A 10,435-nucleotide genomic window follows, 5' to 3' on the forward strand; every position below is an offset into this window, starting at 1 on the left:
TCTCATACTAATCTCTGCAGAGTCTCCCATTGCTTCAACTCGCAAGCACCCTGCCCCACCAGTTCTCAAGCCCTCTTCCTATTTCAGGGGCCCTCTAATTCTGAGCACACCAATAAGGGTCTTCCTACATGCACTGGAGGTCTGCACTTGTCCGCTCCGGAAGTCCTTTACTCCTTGGTCTGACCTCGGGAGGCTTCGCTGACTACGCGACGATTCCCCTTCACTCCTGGGTCCCCCCCACCGCCCCGCCCCTCTCACTGCGGCGGAGCCGGAGCCGGTCGGCCCGGGGCCGCGGGGGAGGAGGTGGAGAGGGCGGGGCCCTCCTCCCCAGCCCCCCACTGCCGAGGGGCCGGACGCGGCCACCGCGGATATAAAAGAGCCAGCGTCCCGGAGCTGCCGCAGTGATACCCGCCCCGGCCCCTCGCTCCCGCTCTGCCGGCGGCCGCACCTGCTCCGGCCATGATGAGCTTCGGCGGCGCCGATGCGCTGCTGGGCGCCCCGTTCGCTCCGCTGCACGGAGGCGGCAGCCTGCACTACGCGCTGGGCCGCAAGGCGGGCACCGGCGGTCCGCGCTCCGCGGCCGGCTCCTCCAGCGGCTTCCACTCGTGGGCGCGGACGTCTGTGAGCTCCGTGTCCGCCTCGCCCAGCCGCTTCCGCGGAGCCGGCGCCGCCTCGAGCACCGACTCCCTAGACACACTAAGCAACGGGCCGGAGGGCTGCGTGGTGGCGGCAACGGCGGCGCGCAGCGAAAAGGAGCAACTGCAGGCTCTGAACGACCGCTTCGCGGGCTATATCGACAAGGTGAGGCAGCTCGAGGCTCACAACCGCAGCCTGGAGGGCGAGGCGGCGGCGCTGCGACAGCAGCAAGCCGGCCGAGCCGCCATGGGCGAGCTGTACGAGCGCGAGGTGCGCGAGATGCGCGGCGCCGTGCTGCGCCTGGGGGCGGCGCGCGGGCAGCTGCGCCTGGAGCAGGAGCACCTGCTGGAGGACATCGCGCACGTGCGACAGCGGCTGGACGAAGAGGCCCGGCAGCGCGAGGAGGCGGAGGCGGCGGCGCGCGCCCTAGCGCGCTTCGCGCAGGAGGCGGAGGCGGCGCGCGTGGAGCTGCAGAAGAAGGCGCAGGCGCTGCAGGAGGAGTGCGGCTACCTGCGGCGCCACCACCAGGAGGAGGTGGGCGAGCTGCTCGGGCAGATCCAGGGCTGCGGTGCCGCGCAAGCGCAGGCGCACGCCGAGGCGCGCGATGCCCTCAAGTGCGACGTGACGTCGGCCCTGCGGGAGATCCGTGCGCAGCTCGAAGGCCATGCGGTGCAGAGCACGCTGCAGTCGGAGGAGTGGTTCCGAGGTGCGCGGGCGCATGGGTTGGGAGGGGGTCGCCCCCCCCCCAGCTGGCCAGTGAGCAGCTGATGATGGTTCACCAAGGAGTCCTCCCTAAAGCTGCTGGACCCTCTGCAGAGTGCATATGTAGCCTCATAAAGTAGCGCTTTTACTCCGGCTCTCCCTTGGGGCGCCCCAACCTTGGATTTTCCTTTAGTTGACGACCCTCATATTATTTATATCTGTACTTAAACGTTGGGGCTAGCTAACCCCTCTGTTCCCCACACTATTAGACAGACCCCAGTTTCGGACCAGTCTCCCTTTCAAACTGAACAAGCCCCTTCTAGCCTTCCAGGGTATCCAGTACCCGCTTGCCCTGCCAACTCAGCCCACCCTTTCTCGCACCCTTCGCAGAGGGTGGCACAGGGGTATTCTGCTGACACGTACCATGCTTCTTCCTACTACTCACTCAGTACGTAATGCCCCCACTTTAGGAATCTTCTGTGTGAGATGAAAGGAGCCTCTCATTTTCATGCCCTTTCTAGCCAGTATGGAACCAGCACATGGACCTCATGATTGCAAGTGGTGGAGGCGGCCTCTATTATTAAATATACCCTTTCTCCTCTCAAAATCTGGGACCTCCCATCTCCCTTTCTCCCCCAACTTCCCAGGGATTCTGAGCAGGGTAGGCTGCAGTTGCCCTGAATTACCGCTCCGTAGCTGCAAGGTGACCTTGACCAACATTGACCCTCTCTGGCTCTTGTTTCTTGGGGACTGGGACATGGAGTCACTGAGTTTCCTAGTCTTACTTGCAGAATCCTCTCTGACATCGTCTCTATAACCCTGGGCAGGAGAGTGCAGAGCTGAGGTGCTTTCCAAGGCTGTCTGCAATCCATAGTAGCCAAGAATACTCACTGGGGTGATTTTTAAAGCTTGCTAACACCAGGGAAAGCCAGGAATACCAGGATTTAGATGCTTGGAATTCCCCTTTCCATGCCCCAAGCCTTTGCAGTGGCAGTGAACCATCCCTTCCCCCCGTCCCTGCAGCAAGGTTCCTCCCAGAGGAGAACGCTTCTTTGAGGTTTGCCCTTCACCCAAGCAGAGCATCCGAGGATATATGTCCCCACCAGCTGTCCTCTTTCTTTCCACCAGGGTCAGCCTTTGAATGTGGGATGTTCCCTTTCAGGAGATTAAGACCGATTTCAGATTTGCACTGGGTGATCTGAGAACCAGGAGCCAGTTGGTGGCAGAGGCCATTGTATGGCTTTGATTGGCTCAGAAGCTGCTGTGCTAGACAATGAAGTCAGGTAGAGGAAGGGGAAAGGGACTGGTACGCAGGCCTTGGGCTCCCCTGTGACCTTGGACTCTGCAATATCTGCGGGCAGTTACCATGACTACATCGTAACTGACCACTCCCACAGCTTTCATGTCCCGTGACTCAGGGATGCTAACTTCTTCCACAAGCCTGAATTAAGCCTCATGGCTTGATTTCCCACCCGAAACTCTCAGTATGCCAGCCCTTTGTTAAGGAACTGTGCCTGGCCCTTCCTTTCTCCTGAGTTTAGGGAGAGACCGTCTGTTTTTTTAAAGCCAATAGACTAAATTTGAATCCTGCCCCTCACTGGCTGGATGGCTTTGGACAAGAGCTTCTGGACTGTCATAGGACTGGGTGGATTAACACCTTGGCACATCTTCAACCCATGCATGTCACTCTCCAGATCTGAGCCCAACTTGAAACCCAAGTCCAGGTGTGCCTAACCCTGTGCCCTGGTTCCTCCCTTATTCAGTGAGGTTGGACCGACTGTCAGAGGCAGCCAAGGTGAACACAGATGCCATGCGCTCGGCACAGGAGGAGATAACAGAGTACCGGCGGCAGCTGCAAGCCAGGACCACAGAGTTGGAGGCCCTGAAAAGCACCAAGGAATCACTGGAGAGGCAGCGCTCTGAGCTAGAGGACCGTCATCAGGCAGACATCGCATCCTACCAGGTGAGCAGGAGGAGGGGAATCACTTTCTTAGCGAAGGATCCTGGTCTCTGAGTCAGACATCGCAGCGTTGCAGACTGTGAAGATCACCAGTGCAGGGGTGTAGCTCAGTGGGAAAGGTCTTGCCTTCCCAGCGTGCATGAGGTCCTGGGTGCCATCCTAGCACCTAATGAATAATTTACCTCTCTCTCTCTTTTTTTTTTTTTTTTTTTGGTTTTTCGAGACAGGGTTTCTCTGTGTTTTTGGAGCCTGTCCTGGAACTAGCTCTTGTAGACCAGGCTGGTCTCGAACTCACAGAGATCCGCCTGCCTCTGCCTCCCGAGTGCTGGGATTAAAGGCGTGCGCCACCATCGCCCGGCTATAATTTACCTCTTAATCCTGGTGGAGTGGGTGTTCTATTACTTGTCACCAGAGTCTGTGGCAGGAGGGACAGCCTTGGCAGATTTCTTTGATCAAGAACAACCCTAGGGAGAAAAGTGTCACTTTCTTAGGACTGGATAAATAAATAAACGTGATTACAGAAACATTGGGAACTGGAAAGACATAACAACGCAGGAGGCAAAAGGTAGTTGTAAAGGTTCACTTTAAGCAGTGCTCCAGTGGGAAGAAGCTTCATCTCTGTTCAGTATGCTTCTGGGGACCCTCTGCCTTGGCAGGTAATCAAAGAGCAGACACTTGCAGGCACTTTTGGAAAGAATAGAAAACAGAGTAGCTAAAAGTGCTCTCTCCCCAGGGCCCTGTGTAGATGCTACTCAAGTGTCCTACCACCGGGCTACACTTCAACTCTTCCATAGAGCACTGTCTAAGACATCTGCAAAAATGCACCCATCATTTTACTTACTGAGTCAGTGTCTGTGGTCTCTCATTCCAGGTCTTTCCTCGGGCTGAGATTTCTGATCTAGATTTATTTTTCATGTCTGTACATGAACAGCTTACAGTTTTGACAGGGTGGGGCTTTGTCCCCAGCCAGGTGGCTGAGCAGCGTGGCCCCAACTTACCTGAAACTGAGGGCCAAGTACTAGCTAGCAGATGACTAGCCTGATCTGTCATCCCCAGGATGCTATTCAGCAGCTGGACAATGAGCTGAGAAACACCAAGTGGGAGATGGCGGCACAGCTCCGAGAGTACCAGGACCTGCTCAATGTCAAGATGGCCCTGGATATCGAGATTGCTGCCTACAGGTGAGATGGCCCAGGAGCCTTGAGACAGTATAGAGCCTGTGTTCTCAGAGCCTTGAGACAGTATAGAGCCCCGTGTTCTCAGAGCCTTGAGACAGTATAGAGCCCATGTTCTCAGAGCCTTGAGACAGTATAGAGTCCCGTGTTCTCAGAGCTTTGAGACAGTATAGAGCCCCGTATTCTCAGAGCCTTGAGACAGTATAGAGCCCCGTATTCTCTGAGCCTTGAGACGGTATAGAGCCCCGTGTTCTCAGAGCCTTGAGACAGTGTAGAACCCTGAAAATTGTCCCCAACAATGCATGCAGACATGTACCCACACCCACACATACACATAATAAAATAAAAATGTTTTAAAATCCCTATCATGCTGGGGCAGTGGTGGCGCACATCTTTAATTCCAGTACTCTGGAGACAGGCAGCTGGATCTCTGTGAGTTTGAGGCCTGCCTGGTCTACAAAGCAGGTTCCAGGACAACCAGATTGTTATATAGAGAAACCTTGTATCTTAAAATTTGCCATTTAAGCATTTTAAATCAACAGTTTAGGATGTTAAGAACATTTGCATATGCAGCACCCATCCCCATCCATTCAGAGCTATTTCACCATCTCAGATTCAAACTGCATACCTTACGAGATGCCTCGTTGTCCCTGCCCTCAGCCCCTCACAGCTATTCTACTTCTCAAGAGGCAGAACTCTTGAAGTTTATTTTCTTTTAATTACATTTTATTTATTTATTTGTATATGTGTGTGTGCTAGCATGCACACACATATGGAGGTTTGAGGGTGTGTGTGTGTGTGTGAAGACAGTTTGGGGAGTTGGGTGTTTTGTTTTTTTTTTGCTTCCACCATGTAGGTCCTGAGTATCAAATTTCCCAAGTCCTTGGGCTCCATGGTAGGTGTGCTTACCCACTGAGCTATTTCATTGGCTCAAGAGTGACTTGTTTTCTTTCTGACTGTGACTTATAGTTTAAAGTCTTTATCTACCCCAAACCCAGCTAGTCAGAGACTTGCTTTAGAGGAAAAGAGGTGTTTAGGTAGTCAGGAACCATTATAAGCCCACCTTAGCTCACCAGGTCTTCATTTCTTGCAAGGATAGGCAGAGATGACAGGAACAACATGCATACCATGGATTGTTGGGAGGCTCAGCCAGTCCCGTTCATAGGGAAATCCGGCTGACACAGGTTCTCCTAGGCTCAGTGCTTACTGAATGGCAGCCACGAGAAGAGCAGTTCCCAAAGATGAGCCCTCCCAGTCTAGCAGGGCTGACATCATGAAGGCCTCTTCTGGTTGGTGACCCTTGACTGCCTACCTCCTTGCTCTGGTCTAATCTGCTACTCAGTACAGTGCACTAACCAGGAATCAGAGTGATCTTTGAGTTAGAAAGACAGACCGGGGCTCTGCCCCAGGCTGCTGGATTGAGCTCTGTAGTTTATCAAGAGCCGGGGTAATGTCAGCTGTTCCACTTGGAAAACACTGTTCTAGGGGAGACCCCCTTACTTCGCCAAGCCTTTAATAGTCATTATGTCACAGAAACAGCCCTCTGAGTAAGGACTCTGGAGTCATCTCTCTACCAGTGAGGAAAGCGAGCCCTTAGGAGTCTGGGTAGCTGTCACCACCTAGTGAGTAGCTAAGTGAGAGGACAGATCCCAGAGAATGGCTGCAAAAGGTGATGGAACAATTTGAAACAGCAATACTCCCAAACCTCAAACTAAATTTATAAGTATGGGCTTACTTGTTCCCAGCTTTTTTTCTTTCAGCCATGGGAGGGATTTATTTTTCATCTTAGGGGGCATGTGCGCAGTGTGCGCATGCAGTGTACTTGCACAGTGTGTGCGCAGTGTCTCATGCAGTGTACCTGCACAGTGTGTGCGCAGTGTCTCATGCAGTGTACCTGCACAGTGTGTGCGCAGTGTGCGCATGCAGTGTACCTGCACAGTGTGTGCGCAGTGTGCGCAGTGTGCACAGGCAGTGTACCTGCACAGTGTGTACGCAGTGTCTCATGCAGTGTACCTGCACAGTGTGTGCGCAGTGTGCGCAGGCAGTGTACCTGCACAGTGTGTGCGCAGTGTGCGCAGGCAGTGTACCTGCACAGTGTGTGCGCAGTGTGCGCAGTGTGCGCAGGCAGTGTACCTGCACAGTGTGTGCGCAGTGTGTGCAGGCAGTGTACCTGCACAGTGTGTGCGCAGTGTGCGCAGGCAGTGTACCTGCACAGTGTGTGCGCAGTGTGCGCAGTGTGCGCAGGCAGTGTACCTGCACAGTGTGTGCGCAGTGTGCGCAGTGTGCGCAGGCAGTGTACCTGCACAGTGTGTGCGCAGTGTGCGCAGGCAGTGTACCTGCACAGTGTGTGCGCAGTGTGCGCAGTGTGCGCAGGCAGTGTACCTGCACAGTGTGTGCGCAGTGTGCGCAGGCAGTGTACCTGCACAGTGTGTGCGCAGTGTGCGCAGGCAGTGTACCTGCACAGTGTGTGCGCAGTGTGCGCAGTGTGCGCAGGCAGTGTACCTGCACAGTGTGTGCGCAGTGTGCGCAGGCAGTGTACCTGCACAGTGTGTGCGCAGTGTGCGCAGTGTGCGCAGGCAGTGTACCTGCACAGTGTGTGCGCAGTGTGCGCAGGCAGTGTACCTGCACAGTGTGTGCGCAGTGTGCGCAGGCAGTGTACCTGCACAGTGTGTGCGCAGTGTGCGCAGGCAGTGTACCTGCACAGTGTGTGCGCAGTGTGCATGTAGAGGTTTTGCACAACTTTCAGTCGTCCCAGTAGTCACATCTCTTTTTTCAAACCCGGGACCTCATACACACTGGACCAGCAATATACCACTGAGCTATAACCCCAAACCCTTCAACTTTCTCTTAAATTAGGTTTTAGTTAAGAGACAGTTGTCAATGTAGGAATTTTCTACTGAGGATATTCTTTAGGGAGACATTTCCTCCCATAAAAAGCAGTGCAGCCCCCAAGGTCAGGCTCTGTGGGTGGCCATGGGAACTTTCTCCATTCTGACAGTACTTCCTGCTGAGCCTGTGACCTAGTGGAGAGTGTTCTTTTTTTAAAAAAAATATTTATTTATTTAGTATACAATATTCTGTCTGTGTGTATACCTGCAGGCCAGAAGAGGGCACCAGACCCCATTACAGATGGTTGTGAGCCACCATGTGGTTGCTGGGAATTGAACTCAGGACCTTTGGAAGAGCAGGCAATGCTCTTAACTTCTGAGCCATCTCTCCAGCCCATGGAGAGTGTTCTTAACATGGCTCATGGCTCAGTCCTCAGCCCCAGAGAAAAACAGGAGAGCAATGGGGAGGAGAGAGGAAAGGAAAGAAGAAAAAAAGGGGGATGAAAATGAAATTCCTGCCATTCATTCATATCCTTCATTCACCAAACCCTGTCATTGAATGCAATGGGGCTTCCAAAAAAACCAAGAAAGAATGCAAACCTGCAGGTCTGCTCTGAGTTAATGGTGTGTCTCATTATCCATTCCACAGAAAGCTTCTGGAAGGCGAAGAGTGTCGGATTGGCTTTGGTCCAAGTCCCTTCTCTCTTACCGAGGCACTCCCGAAAATTCCCTCCACATCCACTCACATAAAGGTCAAAAGTGAAGAGATGATAAAAGTGGTAGAAAAGTCAGAGAAGGAAACAGTGATTGTGGAGGAGCAGACAGAAGAGATCCAGGTGACTGAAGAAGTGACAGAAGAAGAGGAAAAAGAGGCCAAAGAGGAGGAAGAAGGTGAAGAAGAGATAGAAGGAGGAGGAGAAGTAACATCTCCCCCTGCAGAAGAGGCCGCATCTCCAGAAAAGGAAACCAAGCCTCCTGTGAAGGAAGAAGCCAAGTCACCAACTGAGACCAAGTCACCAGCTGAGGTAAAATCTCCAGGTGAGGCCAAGTCACCAGCTGAGGTAAAATCTCCAGCTGAGGCCAAGTCACCAACTGAGACCAAGTCACCAGCTGAGGCCAAGTCACCAGCTGAGGTAAAATCTCCAGCTGAGGCCAAGTCACCAACTGAGGCCAAGTCCCCAGCTGCAGCCAAGTCACCAACTGAGGCTAAGTCACCAGCTGAGGTAAAATCTCCAGCTGAAGCCAAGTCACCAGCTGAGGTAAAATCTCCAGCTGAGACCAAGTCACCTGCTGAGGCCAAGTCACCAGCTGAGGTAAAATCTCCAGCTGAGGCCAAGTCACCAGCTGAGGTAAAATCTCCAGCTGAGACCAAGTCACCTGCTGAGGCCAAGTCACCAGCTGAGGTAAAATCTCCAGCTGAGGCCAAGTCACCAGCTGAGGTAAAATCTCCTGCTGAAGTTAAATCTCCAGAGAAGGCCAAGACCCCTGTGAAGGAAGGTGCAACATCCCCAGCAGAGGAGTCCAAGTCTCCTGTAAAGGAAGGAGTGAAGTCCCCAGCTGAAGTAAAATCTCCAGAAAAGGCCAAGTCCCCAGTCAAGGAAGAAGCAACATCTCCAGCTCAAGCCAAGTCCCCGGAGAAGGAAGAGGCAAAATCACCAGCAGTGGTCAAGTCTCCTGAGAAGGCCAAGTCCCCTGTGAAGGAAGAGGTCAAGCCTCCAGCTGAGGTGAAATCCCCTGAGAAGGCTAAGAGCCCAGTGAAGGAGGAATTGAAGTCTCCTGAGAAGGCCAAGACTCTTGATGTGAAATCTCCAGAAGCCAAGACTCCAGGGAAGGAGGAAGTAAAGTACCCTGCAGACACCAAATCTCCCCAGCAGGCCAAAAGTCCTGCCAAGGAGGAGGTCAAGTCCCCAGAGAAAGTCAAGTCCCCTGAGAAGGAAGATGCCAAGGCTCCTGAGAAGGAAGCTCCCAAGAAGGAAGAGGTGAAGTCTCCTGTGAAGGAGGAGGTGAAAGCCAAAGAACCCCCAAAGAAAGTGGAGGAAGAGAAGACCCCTGCTACACCAAAAACGGAGGAGAAGGCGATCAAGAAAGATGAACCACCCAAGAAGGAGGCCCCAAAGCCCAAGGTGGAGGAGAAGGCCGCTACAGTGGAAGCCAAGAAGGAAGAGTCTGGAGAGAAGAAAAAAGCAGCGACCCCAGAAAAGGAGACTCCTGCCAAGACAGAGGTGAAGGAAGAGAAGACAGAGATGCCCAAGGCAGAAGCAGATGACACCAAGGCCAAAGAACCCAGCAAACCCGCAGGGAAGGAAAAGCCACAGAAAGAAGAGATGCCAGCAGCACCAGAGAAGAAAGACAGCAAGGAAGAGAAGGCCACAGAGTCCAAGAAGCCCGAGGAGAAACCCAAGACAGAGGCCAAGGCCAAGGAGGACGACAAGAGCCTTTCCAAAGAGTCTGGCAAACCCAAGACGGAAAAGGCAGAAAAATCCTCTAGCACAGACCAAAAAGATAGCCAGCCCCCAGAGAAGGCCACAGAGGACAAGGCTGCCAAGGGGGAGAAGTAGGCTGGCACAGGAACACCAGAACAGCCAAAGAAACTCAGAAGGGCCCCGGTACTTAAGGGTCAGTGCAATAAGTTTTATTTCTTCCTTTCCTCTCTGTAAGAAGCAGCAGTGTTTAGATGACGGGCCTGCCCTCACCAAACAGGAATTTCTAGTAGGATTAAGTTAGCAAGAGAAGATACCCTGAGCCCTGACCCCCCAAATCCCAAGCCCACCTCAGGTGATGGACAATTATTATAGCTTATTGTAGCCGAACGTGATGTATGCTGAATGCTACATGAAAACCACTTGACTAAAAACTGCCCCCTTCTTTCCAAATAAGTGCATTTACTTCCTGTATGTACAATGACAGATGGCCGCAATAATGAATGAGCAGTTAGAAATGCATTATGCTTGAAATGTAACCTATTCCCGAATGCCTTCTTGTTTTCCAAAGGAGTGGTCAGGCCCTTCCCCAGCACTCTCCTGGAAGAGCTGCAGCAGGTGAAGCAGGGCACTGGCCACGGAACCATGCCAGGGCGCACTTTCCACTGAGTCCACTTTCAATTGCTTCCGTGCAATAAAACCAAGTGCTTCTAA

At 53.1% G+C, this 10,435-nt stretch overlaps 1 protein-coding gene across 2 annotated transcripts; it reads left to right on the forward strand.

Moving 5' to 3' along the window:
• Positions 1–356: 356 nt before the first annotated feature.
• Nefh (neurofilament heavy chain) lies at positions 357–10,435 on the forward strand. 2 transcript variants are annotated; one of them, XM_041636554.1, is made up of 5 exons: positions 357–1,342; positions 3,102–3,301; positions 4,355–4,479; positions 7,951–8,650; positions 8,741–10,435. In XM_041636554.1, the coding sequence occupies exons 1-5, from the start codon at positions 460–462 to the stop codon at positions 9,857–9,859; spliced, it is 3,027 nt and encodes a 1,008-aa protein (XP_041492488.1). In that variant the 5' UTR covers positions 357–459; the 3' UTR covers positions 9,860–10,435. The 2 variants fall into 2 exon arrangements, with proteins under 2 accessions (XP_041492488.1, XP_041492487.1); XM_041636553.1 differs by having other exon boundaries at positions 7,951–10,435.

The sequence above is a fragment of the Microtus oregoni genome, unplaced genomic scaffold (genome assembly GCF_018167655.1).
Source record: "Microtus oregoni isolate MIOR12 unplaced genomic scaffold, Mior012 000049F_ref0000343, whole genome shotgun sequence".
NCBI classification, from domain to species: domain Eukaryota; kingdom Metazoa; phylum Chordata; class Mammalia; order Rodentia; family Cricetidae; genus Microtus; species Microtus oregoni.